The 26679-nt window shown below is 44.8% G+C and overlaps 1 protein-coding gene across 4 annotated transcripts; it reads left to right on the top strand.

Moving 5' to 3' along the window:
* Positions 1–8613: 8613 nt before the first annotated feature.
* daxx (death-domain associated protein) lies at positions 8614–26435 on the top strand. 4 transcript variants are annotated; one of them, XM_056298152.1, is made up of 11 exons: positions 8614–8883; positions 9535–9787; positions 10318–10794; positions 13592–13723; positions 15594–15710; positions 18800–19031; positions 19927–20096; positions 20341–20497; positions 21662–22214; positions 22301–22436; positions 22916–24275. In XM_056298152.1, exons 2-11 carry the CDS (start codon positions 9554–9556, stop codon positions 22973–22975), a joined length of 2268 nt encoding a protein of 755 aa, XP_056154127.1. In that variant the 5' UTR covers positions 8614–8883; positions 9535–9553; the 3' UTR covers positions 22976–24275. The 4 variants fall into 4 exon arrangements, with proteins under 4 accessions (XP_056154127.1, XP_056154126.1, XP_056154129.1 ...); XM_056298151.1 differs by having other exon boundaries at positions 9530–9787; XM_056298154.1 differs by lacking the exon at positions 22916–24275 and having other exon boundaries at positions 9530–9787; positions 21662–21781; positions 22128–22214; positions 22301–22433.
* Positions 26436–26679: the final 244 nt, after the last annotated feature.

Here is a 26679-nt window from a genome sequence, read left to right as displayed (position 1 = left end):
GACTTGTTTCTGTTTGAACTTGCATTTCGCTTGGTTCAGTTTGAGACCTGCTGTTTCAATGACCCCCAGCGCTTCTGCTAGGCGCCGGTCATGGATTTCCTCAGTCTCTCCATGTATAAGGATGTCATCCATGTACACCTCTGTGCCCTCTAGCCCGGTCAGAGTTTCCGCCATCTTTCTCTGGAAAATCTCTGGAGCACTCGTTATACCAAATGGAAGGCGGCAGAAAGCATACCTCCCAAATGGGGTGATGAAAGTGGTGAGCCCCCTGCTGTCTTCATGCAAGGGGATCTGGTAAAACCCACTTGCTGCATCCAACGTTGTGAAGAACTTTGACCCTGCGAGCCTTGGCATTATTTCCTCCATAGTGGGCAGCACGTATTTCTCACGTTTCACCGCTCGATTCAGCCTCCTGAGGTCAGCGCAGCAGCGAACCTCTTTCTTGTTCGGTTTCAGCACCGGCACCATAGCGGCGCACCATTCTGTGGGCTGAGTCACTTTTTCAATAATGCCCTCATTTTCCATGCGCTGCAGTTCTTTCTTAACCAGTGGTACAAGTGGCAGCGGTATCCGTCTGGCTGTATGCACCGCGTATGGCTGGGCACCCTCCACCAGAGCTATTTTCACTGGGTCTGTTTTCAGCAGACCACTTGAACCGAAAACTCCACTGACCTCATTCATCCGCTTCACTAGGCCCATCTCCACTGCCTCTGGACGACTCAGCAGACAGCTGCCTCTCCCCTTGATCACATACACTGGAAAGGAGTATTGTTTCTCCTTGTAGTTGGTTGTGGCTTGAAACTGTCCTATGCAGCTGATGTTTCCACCTTGGCTTATGAAGCATGTGTCAGGAGGTCCCAGTTTTATGTTTGGCTTCAGCTTTTTAAATGTCCCTTGGTTGATAACAGTAGCGTCAGCCCCCGTGTCAATTTTAAAGGTTATTGGTACATCACTTATTGTTAAACTAACAGTCCAATCTTCCTGACTGCTCTCTTTGCCAACTTCTCCCAGAAAGTACAGCTGTTTAACCTCTTCAGTGACTTCTCTCACCGCTTTAGAGTGACATACACGCTCCCAATGTCCCTTTTTATGACACTTGTTGCACTTACTGTTCGTTGCAGGACACTTCCGCTCATCGGTGTGCTGCGTCTTGCCGCACCTCCCGCATTCATCTACTTTGTTGGTTGCCGGACTGCTGCCACCATGACGCTGTCCGCCCTTTTTGTTTTGGCGTTCGTCCCGCCATCGGACAACATTGACGTTAGCCAGCTGGGCCTCTGGTTGGTTAGCTTGGAGGCTGAGCTGCTTTGTTATTGCCTCCGCCTGGCGCACTTGTTCAATGACTTTCACCAGAGTAAGGTCCGCTGTGAGCTGGAACTGACGGGAGAGCACCTTATCTTTTATGCCCACTACCAGACGATCTCTGATATGTTCATCCCTCTTGTCCCCAAACTCGCAGTGTTCAGACAACTCATACAATGTCCGGATGTACATCTCCGCTGTCTCTCCTGGCTGCTGGCTACGTTGATAGAAGCACGCCCTCGCATGTATGATGTTACGGCGGGGAATAAAGTAGCCGTCGAACTTTTTCAGTACGATATCATAGTCCACTTTATCACCCTCCGCCGCGAAGTCAAACGAGCTGAATATCTTTTCAGCCTCGCTGCCCATTGCATAAATCAGCGAACTCACTTGAATCTCCCCGTCGTCTTTATCCAGCTTTGTCGCGAGCCTGAAGCGCGAAAACCGTTGGTTCCACTCCGGCCATTCAACGGGGCAGTCAAACTTGAATTCACTCGGCGGATTAAACTTCGGCATGACCGCTCGTGTTCCGATACACAGACTATTCTGACACCATGTAATGTCCGTAGACGCCTTGTCTTACTGACATAAGAACAATTCAAGAACGAGCCGACTTCGTAGGTTCTTAACTGTGTAGCTTTTACTAGCGTTCATCCGACATACAACCTTCATAACATGCGCTTCTCACTTCCTGTATACATCACACGCACTGCACGTACATCCGTGAGTAGGTCAAGTTAAACACGTGACCTTTCATTCATTACAACGCCCAAGAACAAATGAAACAAAAATGGGCAGGGAAACAAATGCACGGGCAATACCCAAAAAGAGTAGGGGAGAAAGATGTAGACCAACATATGACCAACCAATGGCGCAAAACAGCTGGGCTGAAATCCCAAACAGAGGGCTTCATCATTGCTGCCCAAGACCAGCCATCAAGACCAGGCCATCAAGACCAGTTACTACCGGAGCAGAATCCTCCAAGATGGCACAGACCCAGCGGGCAGGATATGTGGTCCATTCCAGGAAACCATTGACCATATGGTGGCAGGGTGCCCTGAGCTGGCCAGAACCGAACACCTACAAAGACACAACAAGGCCGCCACAGACCGCCAAATCACAACAGTACCAGTAGTGATAGGAGCCCTGGGACTTGTAAAAACTACAACAAGACCAGTAGTGATAGGAGCCCTGGGACTTGTAAAAACCACAACAGTACCAGTAGTGATAGGAGCCCTGGGACTTGTAAAAACCACAACAGTACCAGTAGTGATAGGAGCCCTGGGACTTGTAAAAACCACAACAGTACCAGTAGTGATAGGAGCCCTGGGACTTGTAAAAACCACAACAATACCAGTAGTGATAGGAGCCCTGGGACTTGTAAAAACCACAACAGTACCAGTAGTGATAGGAGCCCTGGGACTTGTAAAAACCACAACAGTACCAGTAGTGATAGGAGCCTGGGACTTGTAAAAACCACAACAGTACCAGTAGTGATAGGAGCCCTTGGACTTGTAAAAACCACAACAATACCAGTAGTGATAGGAGCCTGGGACTTGTAAAAACCACAACAATACCAGTAGTGACAGGAGCCCTGGGACTTGTAAAAACCACAACAGTACCAGTAGTGATAGGAGCCCTGGGACTTGTAAAAACCACAACAGTACCAGTAGTGATAGGAGCCCTGGGACTTGTAAAAACCACAACAGTACCAGTAGTGATAGGAGCCCTGGGACTTGTAAAAACCACAACAGTACCAGTAGTGATAGGAGCCTGGGACTTGTAAAAACCACAACAGTACCAGTAGTGATAGGAGCCCTTGGACTTGTAAAAACCACAACAATACCAGTAGTGATAGGAGCCCTGGGACTTGTAAAAACCACAACAGTACCAGTAGTGATAGGAGCCCTGGGACTTGTAAAAACCACAACAGTACCAGTGGTGATAGGAGCCCTGGGACTTGTAAAAACCACAACAATACCAGTAGTGATAGGAGCCCTGGGACTTGTAAAAACCACAACAGTACCAGTAGTGATAGGAGCCTGGGACTTGTAAACAAAGGGATGGAGAAATACACCCAACGGATCCCGGGTAACATCAGAATACAAGAACTACAGAAGATGGCACTACTTGGAACATCTCATATCCTACGAAAGGCACTATCTATCAAGTAGACTTCTACCTCATTCTAACCCTAGACCCAAGGAATGGACCCGGTTATTATGTTGTATTAAGGCATGACGTTAAAGGACATTTGTATAATAATAATAATTATTATTATTATTATAATAATACATTTTATTTGTGGGCGTCTTTCAGACCACTCAAGGACACCTTACAGAAGACAGTAAAAAACCAGCAGCTCTGTATCAGACAGCATAAAATCAAAACAAAGCAGGTAGACAATAAAAAGTTAACACAACAGATAAATATAAAATCATCACCTGAACAAAACTCAGTGCAGCGTGGATCAGACTGAATATGCCAGTTTGAAAAGGTGCGTTTTGAGATGGGATGTGAAGGTTGAAAGAGAGTCAATGTTATGAATGTCTTGTGGGAGAGAGTTCCATAGGCAGGGGGGCAGAATGACTGAAGGCTCTAGACCCCATGCTAGTCAAGTCTCTAGACCCCATAGTAGTCAAGTCTCTAGACCCCATGGTAGTCAAGTCTCTAGACCCCATAGTAGTCAAGTCTCTAGACCCCATGCTAGTCAAGTCTCTAGACCCCATGCTAGTCAAGTCTCTAGACCCCATAGTAGTCAAGTCTCTAGACCCCATAATAGTCAAGTCTCTAGACCCTATGGTAGTCAAGCGGGCTGATGGTGTAGTGAGTTGGAGAGCAGAACAGGATCTCAGAGGAGGAGTTCAGAAAGATATGAAGGAGCTCGGTTATTAAGGGCCTTAAAGGTGAGGAGCAGAATCTTGAAGTCAGTACGGTATTTAACAGGGAGCCAGTGGAGTTGCTGAAGAACAGGAGTGATATGATCTATGGAAGGAGTTCTGGTGATGATACGGGCAGCTGAATTCTGGACCAACTGAAGTTTATGAAGACACTTGAGGGGAAGCCCAAAGAGGATAGAGTTACAGTAGTCAATACGGGATGTAACCACGGTGTGAGTGAGTATAGTAGTGCTGTTAGGTGTAAGTGACGGGCGAAGATGATTAATATTGCATGGGTGGAAGTGTTTCATTCTGTTCCGTTCTTTACTTAACCCTACAGAATGGACTGTTAAAGCTTTACTTGCTTACTTATCACTTTATTAACAGGAATCCTTGGGTCATACAGTTCAGTTACTTTCATCTCTAGCCAGCGTCACTTGCGGCCTGTGTCACACTCTAATTGCTCCCTGGAACCACAAACTAGGAATAACAATCCTATTTGTTACAGCTTTTCTTTTTTTCTTTGAAGTCAAGTCCCTTAGTCAACACATCGTTTACTCTAAGTGGTCCATATTATCAATAAACAAAAGAATTGTGTTATCAACACATCAGTGAATAAATCAATCAACATATCACTTGTAAATAACTATATTTATACTCTGTATTCTTAAAATAATAATTAATAACAGCATCTATTCAAACATTTTAAACTGTATAAACATTCTCCAAAGCTAGTCAGAAAGGCAGGAACTGAGGAATCCTCTTGGATGAGAGGCGAAACATCTTCACGGATATATAACCAAGTCCAGTTGCACTTGATTCAATTCCTTTGGACAACCATGAGCTGGATGAATGAGAACATTCACAGACATGTATAAACATTCCACTTCCACATCTCTTTCCTTCTTTTCTGTTCCCTTTTTTTTTCTTCTTTCAATCAAACCTTACACTATTCTCAGTCTTTGCAAAAGTCCCAAACCCATATTCTTATCACTGAGTAAAGTCTTTCAGGTAGCGAGGTCTGATAATCCGACGACCCGACCTTGTAGTGATAGTGTGTTGGTCCTCTGCTTGACTCTGATCTACCGCTTCCACTCTTGGTGTGTGTCTCTCAGTCCCTTTTTGTGTAGACATGGCAGATGTGTGGTGGTTGCGTCTCAGGTGACGACGATTCCTTCTCAGAACACCTCCTGACTCCAGCTCCACCTCATACGATCTGTGGCCCACTGCTTTGATCACCTTTGCCACTCTCCAGACCTTATGTGGTTCAAAAGGTTGAACTCTCACACTCACCTTTTTAAAGAGGGTCCAAGTCCTTTGCTGTGCGGTTGTAGTACTTCTCCTGTCTCTGTCTGTTGTGCATCAGTCCTTGTGTGTTGTCCATTATCACCGGCTCCACCAGAGTGTCTGTGGTAGAGAGAAGGGTCCTTGTCCTCCTATTCAGTAGTCTCTGTGCTGGGCTTGTGTTAAGAAGACCTTGGCTCGGTGTGTTGTGATGGTCCCGTATAGCCAAGTATGGATCCTGTCTTGCAGCCATAGCTTTCAACATGAGACGCTTGGCTGTTTTTACAGCTGACTCAGCTTTACCATTGCTCCGGGCGTATCCAGGTGAGGATGTCCAGTGTTCAAACTCCCACATTCGACTGAATTGCGGAAACTCCTGAGACACATATTGTGGTCCATTGTCCAAAATGACAACATCTGGTATCCCCTGTCGTGCAAAGTGAGCCTTTAGCTTTCTGATCACTGTGCTACTCGTAGTGTCTGGTAGATAATCTATCCCCCAAAAGTTGGAGTAGTAGTCTACAGTTATCAGGTAGTCTTTGTTATTAAAGGAAAACAGGTCTGTCCCTACCTTGGCCCAAGGTCTGTATGCCATATCATGAAGGTGTAGTGTCTCTCTTTGTTGCTTAGGGTCTACTGACCTGCATATGTCACATTAAGAGATGAAAGTCTTTATGTGCTCATTCATTCCTTGCCACTATACACTTTCCCTCGCTCTCCTGAGACAGGAAGTATGCAGACCGAGTAACATTGTTGATGTGAGCTTCAAAAGATAATGGGCTGTCCAAGTTGATTAATAGTAGCAAGTAAAGTTTTTACTTTTTTTCCAATCTAAAGAAGCAGGCTGAGTTTTGCTCGCCCTCTTCTAACCACCTTGTACCAGAACGAATGTATGCTCCTTTAGCTTTGGATTTATATAAGTCATCCAATTTATTTTGTAATTTTGTATATTCACATCTCCCCTCATCAGACAAGGCCTCGCATTGAGAACGAGAGGTTAGCTGCATAATAACCTCTTCTTGCATCCCTCCATTGGCTTCCCATAAAATTCAGAATAACCTATAAGATCTTATTGATTACATTTAAAGCACTGCATGATCTTGCCCCCAGATATATTTCTGATCTTCTCGTTCCTCATTCCACTTCCCGATCACTCCGATCCTCAAACCTCGGTCTTTTATCCATCCCTCACTCCAACTGCAAAACAAAAGGTGACCGCGCCTTTGCAGTTTTAGCCCCAAGCCTCTGGAATAATCTCCCCCAATCCATTAGATTTGCTGAATCTTTGTACTGTGGCTTCTAAAAACCATCTTTTCAGGCAAGCCTTTTTATAGATTCCCACCCCTGACTTCTGTTTTGTTTCATTTTTAGCTTGGTCTGTTACTCCCAATACCATGTTTTTATATTCATTCAATTTATTTTATGTATTTATTTGTATTTTGTGCATGGAGTTTAAAGCACTTTGTAACTGTGGGTTTTTAAAAGTGCTATATGAATAAGATTTTGCTTGCTTGCTTGCTTCTTCAGCTGCTCTTTTTTCCTTGGCTAGGTCACTTCCAAACTTCCTGAGAAACTTACCTAACTCGTGTTCTAAGAGCTCCCAGTTCCTCCTAGAAACGTTCTGAGTTTCCGCACTGTTCCAAAAGGATTTGATCATATCACTGATTTGCTGTTTGACCTGCTCATAATTAAGGAGAGAATTATTTAATTTCCAAAACGAGGCTTTTGGGCATGCGGTGTGACTTGTGGACAGGGTCATTGTGATATAGATAGCTTTATGATCAGTTAACGGAGTGTTACTGATATTAGCTGAAATATCATAGTTTATGAGGGACCTAGAAAGTAACCAGTAGTCAATTCTACATTGTCTTGAGCAGTCCTTAGTAGACCAGGTATATTGCCGGTCATTTGGAAACAGTTCCCTCCAAATATCAACCAGGTCAAATTTATCCATAAAACATTTCAAAGCTGGGTTGAAAGACACTGATCTCCTTGGTGACCATCTGTCTGACATGTTATTCACAACTATATGGGTACTTGGTCAAACAGTATGAGATTTTTTTCATCCGAGGTATCAAAGAGATGTTATTCTCCACTGAAGCGCTGTATCCATAGATGTTAATAATTATTATTTTAAGATTATTTATGGCTATTGTCATTATGAGAAAGTGGCCTGAGGAATCTTTATTGGTCTCTATAATATTCCCATTAAAGCTGTGTTTAAGGCAGGGGTCCCCAATTACTTTTCATAGCGAGCCACTTTTAGGGCCACTTTTAAAACCACGGGCCACTCAACCTCCAGCAGCACGTTGTTCGTTCGTTTGTTTCGGTGTCGATACGTTGCAGGTATTATAATTTAAACAGAGATTTTTCATCTATTTTTCGATATATTACTAGTCTTACTTTTAATAAGAAATTAATTTTTTTTTTTTTGGTAGGGAATTAAAAAAAAATCTTCCTTCTGGCATTTCTCCAAAAATTCTCGCGGACCATAAATCAACCCGTCACGGGCCGGACGTGGCCCGCGGGCCGCCTATTGGGGACCCCTGGTTTAAGGATTCCTACCCCAGCTGGATGTTCTGATCCATGAGCCAACCACGTATCGTTTCCCCATTGCGACCTCCAAGAGATAGAGTCATTAGATGTTCAGTGGCATTCTTGGAAGAAACAAAAACCCACCTTCTTTGCAAACAAAAATAAAGCCTTGCGTTTCACACTATTTCTAAGTCCCCTGGCATTTAATGACATTAAAGACAAAGACATGTAACAGTATCAGAGAACTGGTAAATGTCAGGGCCTAGTACATCTGTTTGGCTATCTGTCACTCGGTGTAGCTACGCACGCAGGGGCCAGAATAGGAACAGATGGAAACGGATCGTCCGCTCTAGCGACCTCTAACGGCAACAGCCGAAAGTAGCGGTAGCTTTGAGCGAAGAGGTGCGAGCCACCCTCCGGTTCAAAAGATGGCGGTAATGAGCCCCCTTTCGCCATAAAAACGAGGACGAGGAAAAAGAATCGGGGGGGAACACAAATTGGCCAATGAGTGACGGCGTTACTGAGCGGAGTCCTACCGGCAACCAATCGGGGAGCGCGGTGTTTCTCGGGTCAGCGGGCGGATTAACGTTTTTTGTGTCGAGCGCATAGCGAAGTTAACCATTGTTTCGGTGAGCGCTAATGTCCGTGACTTTACCGAAGTGGGTGTGGGTGCGCCGCTAACAATGCAGTTCGCACGGGCGACCGAATATATCCTCTCATAACCGGACGGCGCCCATTCCATCCCCGGTTCGTCTCGTTATTTGATTCACGCCAAGCCGTCCTGCTAAGCTAGCTAAAGCTACGTTTAGCTAGCGCCGCTTTTCCTAACGTCAGTGGTGGACACTCTTCTCTCGCGCCCACGTCATTCAACGCAAGATAAGAGGTCCGTGTGTACGTGTGTGTGTGTCCGTGTGTACGTGTGTGTGTGTGTGTGTGTGTGTGTGTGTGTGTGTGTTGCGATCCAGATTAAATTCATTGATATGTATAGTGTTTGGGTGGCAGTGTAGACCACTGTTTACCCAAGTGTGTCTTCCAGCTCTCTGCCTTCGGCCAGCTGCTCTTCTCATCGTGATGTTGTTTCTCTCTCTGGCTTTGGCACCTAGTTGTCTGTAAAACATTTCCCCATCACAGCAGCTATGTAGTCCATGACGAGGTATTTAATTCCGTAAAAATCCTCCCACACTGATCCTTAAGCGTGTGTCGACCAACGTAAAAACAAAAAAAAATGCAACGTCGATGTTGTTAAGATTATATGTACTGCCAGTAGACTGTTCTTCATATCTGTGGGTCAAGCTAAACGTGCCAAAGGTAGCTGGTGCTTATCCCCAATCAAAACAAAGTTCTGGTCACGGGGTCGCACCGCACGACTATAGTTGGCCTGTGTGCCTCTCGATATTTCCTGATTCCACCAGAAAACTGAAAAGTTATGTCAGCTGTCCTTTACAGGTTAGGCCCAGCACTTGAGTGGAATTCTCCTGCTATCAATGTTGCAGAGAAATATCTGTCTCTCTCCTGCACACCTTCCATAGAGCAGAGGAGACAGGGTGTTTTAGATGGCAGTTGTCCCTGCCTCGATGGCGGAGAGCATCATCATTCTTGATGATGATGAAGAGGAGAGACCCCAGCCCTCTTTGTCTGCTGCCACTTTTTCCTGTCAGCGTCCAGCCAATCACATCTCGCTGCTCAAAGCCCAGCAGCCTACCCCCACCCACATCCCTCAATCTCCTTTTGCCTCCTCAAAGGACAGACATGTTCTACAAGCAGAGAACCAGAGGTTGTTCACTGAGGTGAGCTTTTAGGCTGGGAAGGGAAACAACTTTCTTTGCATTTGTGTATCCTGTCTTTTATCATTACAATATAACAGTGGGCCAACTACTGTTGCCAGCAGAAAGGCCAGTTTTACTATTTTTAGTCCTGGAGAAAGTTTCCCATTGCAGGAGAACCCTTTTCCTGCAAAGTCTTTTTATGGTCTATTGTTAATGGTTTAGAAAACATCGTCACCGTTTTCATGTCTCCATCTCTTTGTTTTGCTCCATTCATCCGTCATCCATTTATCAACTATTCATACTTTCTGCTCTTCTCTGTTAATACCCCCATCTCCTCTGCATACTGTCTTCCTACTTGACCATTCAAATTGAATCTCCTCTCTCTGCCTCAAACATTATTTACCTCCCTGTTCACTTTCTCTTTTCCTTCATCTCCATACCATCCTACCTCTCTGGCTTCCCCTTAAGTCTTTCTCTCTCCCACACTCCTTTTCTTCTTTTTCTCCTTTGCCACTCTCCCTCCCTACCTCTTGTCACCCCCCCCCCCCCAGTTCATAGAGTACTGCACACCCCTTACCCAGGACTGCCCAGAGGTCCTGACCTTCCTCCACACGAAGCACTCCAAGGCCTCCACCGACTTCCTGTCATCCGTGGAGTTCCGCAACACCTTGGGCCGTTGCCTGACACGAGCCCAGGCCAACCGCAGCAAAACCTTTGTCTACATCAACGATCTGTGCACCACGCTCAGGCAGCATGCTGCCAAGAGGAGGCAGGCCCTCACAAAGTCACAGCTCAGGCCATGTACCCCAGCCTCACCCTCAGCCCTCTCCCCATCTCCTTTGGCCTCTACCTCTGTATTGCTTAAATGCAAGGAGGATGAGGGAAATGGGGTGAAAAGGGAAGAGGTGAGCATAGCCGAGGATGAACAGCCCTCCACCTCAGGGCTGCAGGAGGACAGGGAGGAGAGAGAAGAGGCCAAGGAAGAGGATGGGGTGGAGAAAAAGGCCAAGAGAGCATCCAGGAAACAGGTGAGTATGAAGGACAGTCAAGATTATGATGACTGATTAACAGTGCATTGCATTCATTAGTTTTAAATGGCATGTCAGAAATGCATTAGCATAGGCTTTTGTTTCATCTGTAATGACATCCAGTACGGATCTCCACTAGGGCTGCACGATATGATAAAAATAATCATATTGCAATTATTTTGACATGTTACGATTGCGATATGATTCACGATTAGTTGGAATGATCCTTTTTGCATCTCAATTTTCATTTTTATTGAAAAAGCTATTAAAATCATGATGTGTCCGCGGTGGCGTAGCGGTCTAAGCATCGGCTTGGTGTCGATGCAGTTGCCCACTGGGGACTGGGGTTCGCGCCCCGGTCTCGTCAGATCCGACTATGGCCGGACTCGATGAAGCAGCAATCATTGGCAACGCTGTCTTCGGGAGGGGGGCGGAGTCGGCTTGTGTTCGTCATGTGAATGCGTCTCTGTGTGTGTCGGAAAAACAGTGGTTCGGCTTGGATTCGCCTTGTCACGAAAGTGGGGAGGCGCTTTCCTTCAAGACTGCCGGCCGGAGAGATGCAGTTGGCGAACGCATGCAATACGAGGGTGGGTGTTTGAATTAAAATAGGGATCAATTGGCCACTAAATTGGGAGAAAAAAGGGAAAAATCAGAAATAAATTTAAAAAAAATAAAATAAAATCATGATGTGACATTTGTTGGGGACTGTACCAAAGTAACATGTTTTCTTACATCTGGAGAACAAGATTTGTTGGCCAGGGCATCTCTGCAGCACTACAGTACTTAATTTATAAAGGTGTTTTGTCCAATATTTTATGCTGACAGCAGGATAAGCGGTTTGGATAATGGATGGACATGTACAAAAAAATTGCAGCTTGTACGATTTGGATATTGCACTTAGCTATATTGTGATTTTGACAATATTTCGATTAATCGTGCAGCCCTAATCATCTACCTCACTGTTCTGCGCAGTGGCCTTTGCTCCTTGCCAGGAGGTCCCAATCTTATTTATCTTTTCAAGCAAGGACTGCCTCCAGTTGGTTTTTGGTCTTCCTGGCATCCTCATTCCTTGTCAGTTGTAGTCTAGAGCCTGTCTTGTTAGGCCGGTTGGTTCCTTCCTGAGTGTATGTTCGATCCATCTCCATCTCCTCCTTTTGATTTGGTGGTTGATATGCTCCTGATTGGCCAGTTTCCACAAGTTGACATTTGTTATTTTATTGGGCCACCATGTCTTCATTATGTAATGGGGGCAATTTTTGATTAAGGCTTCTAATTTGTTGATGATTGTTTATGTAGTTTTCCAGGTTTCACAGCCATAGAGTAGAACAGGTTTTTTTTGTTGTTGAAAATTTCCCCCCTTTTTCTCCCCAATTGTACTTGGCCAGTTAGCTCTATTTCCCGAGCCATCCCAGTCACTGCTCCACCCGCTTTGCTGATCCGGGGAGGGCTGAAGACTACCACATGCCTTCTCCGATACATGTGGAGTCAGCAGCCGCTTCTTTTCATCAGACGGTGAGGAGTTTCGCCAGGGTGTAGCATGGGGGAGGATCACGCTATTCCCCCTAGTTCCCCCTCCTCCCCGAATAGGCGCCCCGACCGACCAGAGGAGGTGCTAGTGCAGCGACTAGGACACATACCCACATCCGGCTTCCCACCGACAGACATGGCCAATTGTGTCTGTAGAGACACCCAACCAAGCCGGAGGTAACACGGGGATTCGAACGGCAATCCCCATGTTAGTAGGCAATGAAATAGACCGCTCGCAACCCGGACATCCCAAGAGTAGAACAGATTTAATCATCTGTATCACCTGTATCACTGCTAAAATCAGCACAGAAACAAAGTGAGATCTTGGTGTAACGGAGCTTTTTAAAAAAATGCTCTTAATTTCTTTACTTCCAATTAGTATTTATGAATTTATTTAATAATTCTGTTAAGTATTGTGAATTTTATCTTATTGTGTTATTATTCTAATTTACGGTTATTAGTATTCCCTGCGGAAATGGTGTTACTTCACGTCACTCCTTCTGTACCTCCTGTGCTTCTGTAGCTCCCGCCTTCTCACTGCCATATTGCATTGATGAGGAGCAGAGGTGCAGAAGAGATACCAAAAATGTTTTGTGTTTGTCTTCTGCAGAGCCAATAAATGCTGAAAAACAGTCATAGAGAGTTGCCTTCTTCTATGCCCTGTCCACATCCATTACATTAGTGACATTGATTAATATTTCACATATTGTACACTAGATGTTTGAGGAGCAATTAAATTTCTCTCAAAAAATGACCAGAATCTGGTGATGAAGGTTATGTTGAGTGGAAATCACAGTACAGACTGATCAGTGTGTAACAAACAGCAGATTTGTAGTTGTAAACAGACCGTTGTCTATGCAGAGCACTGAACTTTTAACTGTACTGCACTACAGTCATTATGTGGTTAAAATGTGTTAATTATCCCAATTTGAATGTTGTATTATCCAAATTTGGATGTTGTATTTCAAAATAAGATTTTTCACTAAAACAAAATTCCGTTATTAGAGAATGTAATAAGATTAATTCTTACACTTTGTTCACCCTCTTACTAAGTTTGGTATGTCCGCAGTAAGGATTTCCCTTTACTAAGGGTTAGTGTGAAACATTGAGCAACCTGTCTCTGCTCTGTGTTTTCTCTGTTGGCGTTGATTTTCTTGAGCTGCTGTAGAATGCACATCCTCTGTGAGACCTTTCTGTTGTAATGCATGTTGACATCTTAACATTAATATGAACATACCGTGATCCCTGCTTTTCTCAACGGTTCCCCCAGATAGCATACCTAGAGAACCTGCTGAAGATGTACAATGATGAGATCTGCCGTCTGCAGGAGAAGGAGCTGAGTTTGGTTGACCTCGAGGCCGAAGACTCCGGATACATTCAAGAACACAAGCTCAAACGCAAGGTCAGGCTTGAGTTGGACTGCGTTGGGGTTCATGAGGGCATGAAAAGAGCGTGGTGTGGATGATTCTCTTCTTAATACCTTAAACCTCCAAAACAATTGCTTATTTTTGCTCCTCTACTTCTATGAGTGTGAGATCTTGTGTGAAACAAAAGCACATTTCTTCACAGAGAAATTGTGTCAGTTAATTTAGTCAACTGCTTCTGGTTTACTGCTAAATAATACATATAAAACCAAAACAAAAAACAGCTGATTTCTATAGCACATTGCAAATCCTCCTCAACAAATTATCACATCATTACACAAGCTGTGTGTGCACTGCAGCGGAATATGGTGACAACAGGCTGGGGTGCAAAATGCATGACAGCCACCACACAAAACCAAAAAAACTTCATGTACGTCATCACAGTGCAACTTTTAGCAGCAGACACTTCAGAACCATGGACAGTGAACAGCGATCATGGCATTTTGGGAACCCACCAACATAAACAAGCAATGTTGTTAATAAATAATATTATTCGGCTGGCACAGCAGCCTATTAAACGTGTATGTTACTGTAAATGTACATAATGATGGCTGAGTTGGTAAATTTACAGATTGACCGGTAATTCTGCATAATGACTGTTTTCCCATACAAAACTAGCGGCAGCGGCGGCGGCCAGAATAAAATCAGTTGGCACGGTGGCCTGTTAGAGTTTAGATAACTTACCGTTTTGTGTAGGTCTTCCTTTGCCGATTAACTCCCAACTTTTTATTAAAAGTTAATCTTGAAAGTGGTGTGAATAATAAATTCAAAAGGGTGTCCTCCTCACTAGCGGTAAAGTTACTCGCAGCTTCCATCGTGAACCAACAGACTAGCTAGCTAATCGGCGTTTTGTTGTTTTTGGGGGGGTTCTTTTCTTTTCGCTAGCTTGTGAGTCATGTCCTTCCGCAGCTGGCGGAACTTGTCATGAAGTTACTGATAACAAAGCCCTCTCACTCAGAGGGAAGATATGATTGATCACTTTTACTGTCATTTGAAATTACTCTTTCATTGAATAACTATTGCTCGGACCGCTGTAAAATTATAGCTTTACCACCAATCACAGAGCTGAAAGCTTAGCATTTTCTTCCTAGCAACTGCATAGGCAGCAAAATTCTGATGGGGAGATGAAGGTGCTTCTTTTTTTTTTACGTTTATTTGGGAAGGGACAGTGTACATTAATCAACATTTGAATGAATGTAAATGTACCCGAGTTAGCTAAGAGGCTAGTTTCCATCGGCAGTCCCTTTGGCTGCTGTTGGTAGGCATCCTAGGATAATAAAATGGTACAAATACAACGTGTGCAGTAGGTTGAGAACATATGACAGTGTGATAAAAATAAATAGACAACATAGTTAATATACATTACAAGAAAAACAAGAGTAAACAAGCAAGAAAATATATACAGAATATACAAATAATGTAGAAAAAGATAAAGATGATATAGACACTTATACATATAAAAAAGCAGACATACAACACAGCTAATGTATGATACAGTTAAACAACATGTCAACGGTGTGTATGAATAGCATCAGTGTTGACATTGCTGGTTCCTAATAAGCCATTTCTTGACATTACACTCAATGAGTGATAGGATGGGGGCTCGAATAGATTGTAATCTAAGTGATCTTTCGTTTAACCTTCACATTCCAACACAAACTGAATAGGCCTGTTTGAAGGGTTTATTTCCTCAGAAACGTTTTGTTTAGATGTCGATTGTCAAATTCTGAATTGATAAAATTAGAACTGAAGACTTCGGGCCTAGAAGACCCTGATGGTTCGTTCCCCTCTGTGTGTCATCCTCACCGCACTCTCATGCATGTCTCCTCCCTCTTGCTCCCTTCTTAGATGATGAAGATCTACGACAAGCTGTGTGAGCTGAAGGGCTGCAGCACCTTAACAGGGAGGGTCATTGAACAGAGGATCCCCTTCAACAGCACCCGTTATCCTGAGATCAACAAAAGGGTGCGTCGCCACGGCTCTGTTTTGGTATAGGGCTTTTTTAGAGGCCATATCATGCTTTTTGAGTTTTTTCCCTTACGTTTAGTGCGTTATATAGCATGGAGGTGCTAGTAAAACGTCTGCAAAGTTACAAAGTCCATGACAAAGGTATTTATTCTTTGACAAAAAGCGCTGCCTGAAACGCCTTGTTTATAGTCAAACATTTTCTTCCATTACTTATCTACGTCACTATGTAAAACATTTTCATAGTCCCTGGCTAGCGGCTAGCCGCCCTCAACACTGGCAAGAGGATGAGGCGGTGCTCACACGGACTGAGTGCTACCCCTTGGCAGGCTTCTGGAAGTTGGCCAATCAGAAGAAAGCAGTGAGCTTTTAGGGAGGGAGGCCTTAGAGAGACAACTCAGACAGAGGATGAAATAAGGGGCTATATAAAGGGCCAGGATAAGATAAATAAGGATATTTTTGAACTGTGAAACATGCAAAGCTAGTCTAGATGATTGAAGATGGTGGCACCTGTAGATGCAGCAACCTCACTCGGACCAAACAACTCAGTGTTTTTGTTGTCTTTATTCGAGAAAGAATGTCAACTCTACTGGGAAACACAATTACATCCGTAAAGAACTTTTGGACATTGGAAATATGATCACACACAATTAGATACCAGCTTATTTGGACGATCTGTGTTTTCTCGGCTTGCCACACGACCCAGGCACCATCGCTACAGGACATCCCCTTGTGGCTACCCGCCTGAGAAAGCGCCAGAGGTGGTGCGAGAGGACCCGGAAACGCAGCGTGTGGAGGCATTCGTGCTAGGCTAAAGGCTAACCCCTCCAGACCAGTTCTCCCGTCCGTTTTACGCGCAAACATACGCTCGCTGGAAAATAGAGAGTCAGCAGTGTTAAGTTCCTGGGAGTTCACATCACAGAGGACCTCTCCTGATCCTCACATCACTGTGCTCTCCAAGAAGGCTTCCTGCAGTGTCTGAAGAAGGCGAGTCTTCCCCCACCCATCCTCATCACATTCTATGGAGGCACCATAGAGAGTGTCCTAACCAGCTGTATTACTGTCTGGCATGGGAGCTGCAAGGCCTCCGACCGCAAATCCCTACAGCGGATAGTGAGGGCAGCTGGAAAGATGATAGGAACTGCCCTCCCATCCATCCAGGTCCTCTATGATGCACGGTGCACCCGGAAGGCTCTCAGCATCGTGAAGGACCCCACCCACCCTTCTCATATCCACTTCACCCTCCTACCTTCTGGCAGGAGGTACCGGAGCATCCGTGCTGTGTCCACCAGACTATGCAATAGTTTCATTCCTCAGGCTGTGAGGTTCCTCAACAGCCTGAACACTTGGACCTTCCACAAAATGACTTTTTGACCTTCTCACTCACTGTCCGTGTCAGGTGTGCTTTTGATGTTTAGGTCTGTGAAGTCATTCTTGTTTTTAATGCACTTTTGGTTTTTAATATTTATTGTGTGATATTTGTTTTGATGTGGCACTGAGGTCCATGTGAAACATAATCTCGTTCCCTTGTATGTATGAGACAAGCAGATGAGGCAATGACAATAAAATCAGTCTAAGTCTAAGTCTAGGTCTAGTGGAGACCCAGAATAAAAATAGAGAGCTGGAATGAGCATGATATGGCCCATTGAAAACCACTTTGTTTTACTTCTGTCAAGCACCTCCGTTTGTTTGTTATTGAAGCTAGATTTCTGTATAGTTTTAAGGTTATGTCTGCTGCTCAGCAGGGAGTCCCCTAATAGCATGGGGAACCCCCCCCCCCACACACACACACACACTGTGACTGTTGGCTTTTTTCAGTGTCTAAATTAGTAATACTGCAGTAGAGTAACTACAAAATAATGAGCTTGTCAGGAATCCCTAGATTTGAAACCACAGAAAATACCAGGGTTTTAATGTGAAAGCAGTTTCAGTGATATTGATATACCAGCATGTCATAGTTTGACAAGTTTACCTACAATTAAGTTCAGGCCTAAATCTGTAGTCCTCAAATTTCACCAGTCGTGCCCCAGTTTAGCATACGTCAAAGTTGATTTCATTTTATAACCCATACATTTCTGAATGTTGCTGCTGATACCATTATTGTTATTGTTATTATTGTTATTGTCATTGGCTTTGTTTAAAATGATTATCTTTCTAAAGGTAGTAGTGATGGTGGTGGTATTATTATTGATGTCATTATGAAGGCAGCAATACTTATAATAGCTGTATTTAATGGTAGTTGTAGCAGTGATTGCAATGATTCCCCAGTCCTCTCTGAATAGTAAACATGGTCACTGTAACTCAAATTAATGGTCACAGCAATTCGCATATGTGCATATGTAACCGATCGCTTGTTTTGGTTGTGATGCAGCTTTGCCGGTTTGGGTCGTAATGCAGCTGTGCTGTTAATAAGGTTGGGGATACAGGCAGTCAGCTGAGACCGGACAAAGTCACTTAGATGATGATGAAACGTTCCTCCCAATGAATATTGTGTCCAGATGAACTGATTCAACTTTCTGGGATTTCCTGACCTGGATTATTGAGCATGCTACCGCTACGCTACCCGGATGCCGACATAGTTGTGGGCGTCCGAGTAGCATAGCGGTCTGTTCCGTTGCCTACCAACACGGGGATCGCCGCTTCGAAATCACCGTGTTACCTCCGACTTGGTCGGGCGTCCCTACAGACACAATTGGCTGTGTCTGCGGGTGGGAAGATGTGGGATGTGGGTATGTGTCCTGGTTGCTGCACTAGTGCCTCCTCTGGTCAGTCGGGGCACCTGTTTGGGGGGAGGGGGAACTGGGGGGAAATAACGTGATCCTCCCACGTGCTACGTCCCCTGGCAAAACTCCTCGCTGTCAGGTGAAAAGAAGCGGTTGGCGAATCCCCATGTATGGGGAAGCATGTGGTAGTCAGCAGCCCTCCCCGGATAAGCAGAGGGGGCGGGGCACCGACTGGGACTGCTTGGAAGAGTGGGGTAATTGGCCAAGTTCAGTTGTGGCAAAAAAGGGGGTAAATTCCAAGAAAAGAAAAAAAGTTGTTGCAGTGCTTTTGGCATTATTCTTATCTGTTGTTCCTTCCCATCATAGATTGAGCGTTTCATCAACAGTCCTGAGGCTCACCAGAACCCTCCGGACTACCCAGACATCCTGCAGCAGGTCCGGAGAGTCAACGAGCGCTACAAGCTGTCCCTGAGCCGCAGACAGCTGAACCAGATTGCCCAGGAGGTCTTCAGAGAGACGGGGAGCCGCCTGCAGGAGAGACGCCACCTTGACCTGGTTTACAACTTCGGCTCGCACCTCACAGACTCCTACAATCCAGGTAAGGGGTGTGTGTGTGTGTGTGTGTGTGTGTGTGTGTGTGTGTGTGTGTGTTCAGTTGCACAATATCCCCTGCAGTCTACAGGTGGCAGTGGTTGTTGATTTTTTTTTTTTTTACATTATGAAAGTTTCCCAGTCTCGAAATGTTTTGGAACGGATCAACAAGTCTGGTGAAGAATGCGATTTTCTTTTTTTCTTTTTTTTTTTTCTTATTTTGGAAAAATATCTACTACTACTCTCAGCTGCTTCTGTTAGGGGGCGCCACAGCGGATCATCCGTTTCCATCTCTTCCTGTCCTCCGCATCTTCCTCTGTCACACCAGCGTGGCTGGTGTGACACCACATCCATAAACCTCCTCTTTGGCCTTCTTCTTCTCCTTTTCCCTGGCAGTTCCATATTCAGCATCCTTCTCCCAATATACCCAGCATCTCTCCTCCACACATGTCCAAACCATCTCAATCTTGTCTCTTGCTTTGTCTCCAAACCGTCCAACCTCAGCTGTCCCTCTAATATACTCGTTCCTAATGCTGTCCTTCTTCATCACTCCCAATGAATATCTTATCATCTTCAACTCTGCCACCTCCTGTCTTTTCATCAGTGTCACTGTCTCCAAACCATATAACATAGCTGGTCTCACAACCATCTTGTAAACCTTCCCTTTAACTCTTGCTGATACCCTTCTGTCACAAATCACTCCTGACACTCTTCTCCACTCACTCCACCCTGCCTGCACTCTCTTCTTTACCTCTCTTCTGCACTCCCCATCAATTTAAACAGTTGACCTGAAGTATTTAAACTCATCCACCTCTCTCACTTGCTCCCTCACCCTTTCTCTTTTGTGCATCCCCCTTTCCTTTTTTTCGACTTACTTTTTCTCATTTTGTCTCTCCCATCAGCCATGGACCCGGCCCTGTCAGACTCCTCTCTGAATCGTAAGCTGCGGGCCAACAGGGAGGTGGCACTCTCCAGCCTGGAAGAGGTCATCAGCAAGTACTCCTTCAAGCAGGAGGACACGGAGGAACAAGAGAGGACTAAACGGCTGGAGAGAGACAGGCTGGAGAATGAGGTAGACACTGCATGGTGAAATGATAGAGTGTGAGTAGGCAGCCGGCAGTTCTCAAACTCTGGTTTGGGAGCCTCTTGAGGGATTCCTTTAGGGTATTCCAGGTGGACCCCAGGAAAGTCACAATAGTCTTAGTAATTTTTTGCTTTTGTTTTTCATTCTTTGTCCTTCTGTCCCTCCCTGGCCTTGTCTGTCTCTATATTCTCTGTCTGTCACTCTCTGTTCAATCCCATTTTTCTGCGGCCAGAAATCAGAGACAGAGGGAGACGAATCAAAGGAGAACGGGAAGGTGAAAGAGGAGCCAGAGGAGGGTGAAGAGGATGATGATGATGAGGAAGATGAGGTTTCGTCTGACCCAGACATAGAGGAAGAGATCCAGGCCAGCAAACAGCAGGCTGGCCCAGGTCAGGACAACGATTGGGATTGTTTTAGATTTTTGGTAGAAACATGTAGGTGACGTTAATTTCAGTGATGGGCTAAGACACACTGGAGCAGAAGTAGTTTTCTAAAACAAATTAGGAGAGGCCTCCTCCCATTAGTGGTGATGTACAGCTGTATTCTGTCACACTGATTACCACAAAGGAAAAGGCAGAGATGAAAAAATGCGATGACCTTTGCATCCCTGGTGTTTCCCTACTTCATAACTGTAACTTTTGGGGCTGAAGGTAATGCTGTTGTATTCAGTCTAAGTCAGTCTGGAGACTGTAGGCACCAGCTGTTAATGTCAAATGTCAAATGACAACACTGCCTGTCTGTCAGATTGACAGACTATAACTAGTCTTGGTTAGACTTAACAATTTCTTTTCAGCAAGTGATGATTGGTTTGTAGGAATGTTAAGAAATTTCAGGCCGTGAGCAGGGTCTCATTTTTTTAATCCGTTATCTCAAGAAGGAATGTGTGAGCCGCCTTACTCAATTTCTGTTCTTTCTCTGGTTTATAAATTAAGTTCTACTTCTTTCAGTTAAACCAACATTTCAGGGCAGCCTTTTTGATTGAGCCTGGAAATTAGCCTTGTCTCATAATTTGGTTCATAATTGTGATCGGATTGGCCTCCACGGTGGTGCAGCGGTCTAAGCATCGGCTTTGTGTCGATGTAGTTGCCCACCGGGGACCAGGGTTCGCACCTCGGTCTCGCCAGGTCCGACTATGGCCGGAGTCATTGAAGCAGCAACACTGGCAAATGCTGCTTCGAGAGGGGGGAGGAGTTGGCTTGTGTTCATCACATGATATGCGTCTCTGTGTGCTGGGAAAACAGACGTTGGCCTGGTTCGCCTTGTCACGGAGGTGGCGAGGCGTCTCCTTCGACACTGCCGGTCGCAGAGATGCAGTTGGCAAACGCATACAGTACGAGGGTGGGTGTTTGATCTAGAATAGGAATCAAGTGGCCACTAAGTTGGGAGAAAAATCAGGAATTTATTTAAAAAAATAATAATTGTGTGTGTATGTGTAAGAGCAGTTTAAAAGACAGTGAGTGAGTGTGTGAATGAGTCTTCATGTGACTGAGACCGTGAGAAAGGGTGGGCAACATAATGTCATACATTGCCACTCAAAAGTCTTGTTTCTTCAGATGATGCTGAGGAAGAAGAGGATGACAGCAATGAGGCAGAACAAGCCAGCATGGAGATGGGGCCTGAGCTACCACAGAGCGTTGGTGGAGAGGGAGGAAGAGTACAGAGTGATGAGGAAGGTGAGAAAGAACCAGTGACAAGTGGCTTCAGTTTCACTGCCAAGCCAGGAATCTCCCCATTGTCTGAAAGCTCCTCCCCTAGGGACAGCCCCAGTCAATCCCAGCCCATAGAAAATGATAAAGAGGAGCATTCACCCAACGGGGACCTTGCAGGGAATGAGGAAGCTGTGGCTTCCTCTGAACACGAGCCAGCTGTGCCGGTGAGCATGAGTGAGCTCACTCAGTGTGCCACAGACATCTCACTAGTGGCAGCCAATCACGTTTCTTTTCCGCCATCACCAGTCATGATCCTAGCCAATCACGACTCCACGCCGTTAACTTATGACACACAGTCTGCCGATGGCAGGTCGCTTACCAGAAGCAGGAAGAGGAGGAGGGAGGATATGACACCAGAAAAGTCCGATGACGTCGAACAAACCATCATTCATGATAGGTGAGGCAGCTTCATTGGAGGATGTCTTCAGTTCAGAACTTTATTCAGGGCCCCTTCTCATCCTGTCTCCTCTGCGCTCTCTGCAGCGATGTCGACATCCCTTTCGACTTGGGTGTGGTGAGCAGCAGTCCTCCCCTGCAAGTTGAGTCCACCAGAGCAGACACCCCCACCCAGGACCTGGTCACCAGCTCACAGTCCACTCCACCCCCCAAGAAAAACAAGGTTGCAAGTATTGTTCTGGTGGAGCGCTTATCTTTGAATGACTTTTGTCCACAACCAAGTGCTGTAGCGGTGTCCCACACACCACTTTAAAAGAGCGTAAATGCATTATATGTGTGCATGCAGATACAGTTAATGCAAATGTATTCTGAACTTGTTACTTATCCCATCTTTCTGAAAAGGATTTAAGAAAAGATTACAATTAAATCAAAATAATTCATACAGCATGATATAAATGTCCCAAAAAACTCAGCCATTTCTGACTTCCAGTCACCTACTAGACCTGATGCTAGGTTGGACCTGACCTTCCCCTTTACTTGTACATAAAAATTGTCTTCTGGAAACTGCAAATGGCCTTTTGTCTTACTTTGTGTATGTCAGACTTGCAGACTGTCCAAAATGTGTGCGCGCACGCGCAGGTGTTAGTTCTGACTGGACGATGCTGTGTTTTCTCATATTTCTGTCTTTGTTTGTTTTTCCAGGTCAACGTGGCCACACAGTGTGAACCGGACGAGATTATAGTACTGTCTGACTCAGATTGACCCTCCGGTCCGGAATGATTATTCTTGGACTATCCTCCTAAAAGCAGCCTGTAATGAAAGATGCCCGTAACTATTGGCTTCTGGGTGTGGAGTGTTATCAGACCGCCCTTTTTTGTGTTGTTTTTCAGAAATTAACAGATTCGGAAGTGCTTCTATGAATCCAAAATAAAACGTGTTGGACAGAATGACAAATTATAACCCTCCGTTTATCCATTATCCAAGCTTTGATAAAACCACAGCAGCCCCAAATTCCAAATGAGCAAGAGTTTAACAATACAAAGAAAATGAATTATTATTAAACCTTATTGTGATTTTAAATTTTTATGACGTCATTGTGTTTGGCATCAGTACAAACCCAAGTGTACGAGTGTAAAATTGAAAATGTAAATAGAACAGGAACTCTTATCTGCCAGCCTAAAGGGAGAAGGGTGACAAGGGCAAGGAGGGTTTCAGGGAGACTTGAATCCCAGGAAACCTTTCGTAGCACGTGGGAGGATCACTCTATTCCCCCCAGTTCACCCCCCGAACAGGCGCCCCGACCGACCAGAGGAGGCGCTAGGGCAGTGACCAGGACACATAGCCACATCCGCCTTCCCACCCACAGACACAGCCAATTGTGTCTTTAGGGACGCCTGACCAAGCCAGAGGTAACACGGGGATTCAAACCAGCGATCCCCGTGTTGGTAGGCAACTGAACAGACCGCCATGCCACCTGGACACCCAGTTTCCTTGTTTTTTGTTCTTCTTTTTTTTTGGTGCCAAAAAGTTGACCAAACTTTGGAGCGACAGTGACGATCAACTAACTGCCTACCAGTATGTAGTGTGTCTGGATATCCGGTCTACAAATGCAACACTTGTGATGCTTGGACTAACAGTTTGCTAGCTCAAAGTAGCTTGTCTGAATGTAGCGCGGCAAAGTGATTGCACCATAAGCACAGAGTATAGAATAACTTTACCTTCTCTTGGGGATTTGTTTCCTTGAACTCCTGTTGTAGATTTTTCTTGTAGTCGGGTTTTGGTAAATACAAGAGCTCCTCTATTTCTGCCACAAAACCAAACCAGTGCCTGAAAATGTGAATGGTTGCGTGGAAGCAAGAGAGTGCTGGGATGTGGGCATTTGCTTAAACTTGTGGCTTGGCGGTGATTGTGGTAAATCACTGTCAGTGTGTTTACATTTAAATTGTCACATTTAAATATTTAGATTTCTTCCTTTTTATTTTTCTAAAAGGAAAAACGGGATTAAATTGCTGTTGTGGAGCATTTTGGAATGATATAGGTCAGGGGCGGTTAACCGTGTGCTGTAGAGAGCCATGTGTATGCAGGTTTTCATTGCAGCTGGACTCCACACCAGGTGATTTCACTGATTAGCAACCCTTCAACCGAAGAGGAAGAATGTGTCAGTGAAACCACCTGGTGTGGAGTCGGGCTGCAGTGAAGACCTGCACACACACAGCTCTCCATGACACATGGTTAGCCACCGCTGCTGTAGTTTTACTTGCTCGCTCTTTGCTATTTAGCTAGAGTTCTTTGGTTAAAATTTTTGTTGGCGGTGAGTGCCAGCTGTTTTCATTGTTTTTGTTTTTTTCCCCCTCTTAATTAGCCACTGTCACAATGTGTAATATGCATGTTTTCAAACCTCAGCCAACCCAAAGCAACACTTGTTAGCAATCTTTATTCAAGCTATACGGGTAGCCTCAAGCTAGCTCTGTAAGCTAGCTGTAGCTTCCAGCTAAGTTTAGTCTTACACTTGCTAATTTGTACTCATTTTGGTGGCTTGGGGACAAATGCAGGAATTTACTCCTTATGACCAAAAAAAGTGTCACAATGTAAAGTCATATGAAAATGAACTGAAAATTATTATTACGGTACCCTGGTAAGGCTTTAGGAACAAAAGACTGGATCGATCACAGCCCTCTGCCAGGCCCAGATAAATTGAGCCTGTATCAAATCAGAACCCATAAATATATTTGATAATAATCAAAATCCAAGCCCGAGGTGTCTGTAAGGGTAAATGACTGAAAACAGTATTTTTCCACTTGAATTTTGAAACGAAGCCAACACAACCCACACAGTAAGGTCTTGCCTTGCTCACAGTTCAAGTCTCTTGAGGGGTTTCACTACAAAATCAGATCAGTTCTGAAATGAGTTAGTTTATTATGTTGCTGAACTGATACTCAAACATCTTGAAAGGAATTGTGTCCAATTACTTAAGTATTCCATTTGTCAGTAATAATTTTTTTATGAATGGGGGGGGGGGAACTCAACAGCTAGAGTTTCAAACTCACTGCAGTGGGGCTTCCTTTTAAGAATCAGGTTGGTTGTTAAAATAGTTTGTTTCACTTGAAATTTTGAAATGTTTGTCACTGTGACCAGTGGACAGTGTAGTTAGGATACATTTTAAGTTCTTTTCCTGCCTGTTTTTATGATATGCTACATGAGTGTAATGAGTGTAATCAAGATCACAAGGATATTAGGAAGAATAAATTTTTTCTGTTGGCTGCTCCAAGTTGTGGACCTATATCAGTTGGATCTCCACAACTCTAGTTGTAGTATGTGAGTCAGTCTGGATGGAGTCCAAAAATGAGGGGAAATTTCTCAAATAGTAGTCCTGTGCTAAAAGGAGATTGATATTCCTGACTACTAATTCCTCCTTGTCTTATTTCCTGCTTTAAGATTCTCCAAACCACTGCTTTGTGCTTTAACTGTCAAGTTCCAACACAGAGTAATTTGGTTAAAGTGGTGTTCTGTCTAAATGGGGGGAGAAATTCATTTTGTAATGCAAAAATCAATACTATTTTTAAAGTAGTGACTTTGATGTCATTCTGGAATGTTGTCATCCTTCTTTTGACTGCCTCCATTAGGGGGCGCCACAGCGGATCATCCGTTTAAATCTCTTTCTGGCGTCTGCATCTTCCTCTGTCACACCAGCCACCTGCATGTCCTCCCTCACCACATCCATAAACCTCCTCTTTGGCCTTCCTCTTCCCCTCTTCCCTGGCAGCTCCATATTCAGCATCCTTCTCCCAGTATACCCAGCATCTCTCCTCCACACATGTCCACACCATCTCAATCTTGTCTCTCTTGCTTTGTCTCCAAACTGTCCAACCTGAGCTGTCCCTCTAATATAATCTGTCACAAATCACTCCTGACACTCTTCTCCACCCACTCCACCCTGCCTGCACTCTCTTCTTCACCTCTCTTCTGCACTCCCCGTTACTTTGGACAGTTGACCCCAAGTATTTAAACTCATCCACCTCTACTCCTTGCATCCTCACCATTCTTCTGTCCTCCCTCTCATTCACGTATATGTATTGTCTTGCTCTATTTCCTCTTCTCTCCAGTGCATACCTCCACCTCTCCAGGCTCCCCTCAACCTGCATCCTGCTCTCACTACAGAGCACAATGTCATCCACAAACATCATAGTCCATGGAGACTCCTGCCTGATCTCGTCCGTCAACCTGTCCATCACCATTGCAAACAAGAAAGGGCTCAGAGCCGATCCTTGATGTAATCCCACCTCCACCTTGAACCCATCTGTCATTCCAACCACACACCTCACCACTGTCACACTTCCCTCATACATATCCGGCACCACTCCTACATACTTCTCTGCCACTCCCGACTTCCTGATACAATACCACACCTCCTCTCTCGGCACCCTGTCGTATGCTTTCTCTAAATCTACAAAGACACAATGCAACTC

Source organism: Lampris incognitus, chromosome 18 (genome assembly GCF_029633865.1).
Source record: "Lampris incognitus isolate fLamInc1 chromosome 18, fLamInc1.hap2, whole genome shotgun sequence".
NCBI classification, from domain to species: Eukaryota; Metazoa; Chordata; class Actinopteri; order Lampriformes; family Lampridae; genus Lampris; species Lampris incognitus.
Note: the sequence above shows the minus strand (reverse complement) of the source record. Positions and strands in the feature narration are given on the sequence as shown.

Excerpts from the sequence above, each read along its gene's own strand:
- daxx (XM_056298152.1), top strand. The coding sequence starts at position 9,554 with ATGGCAGTTGTCCCTGCCTCGATGGCGGAGAGCATCATCATTCTTGAT. Across the intron at positions 13,724-15,593 it reads AACACAAGCTCAAACGCAAG|ATGATGAAGATCTACGACAA; the intron begins GTCAGGCTTGAG and ends CTCCCTTCTTAG. Across the intron at positions 15,711-18,799 it reads ATCCTGAGATCAACAAAAGG|ATTGAGCGTTTCATCAACAG; the intron begins GTGCGTCGCCAC and ends TTCCCATCATAG.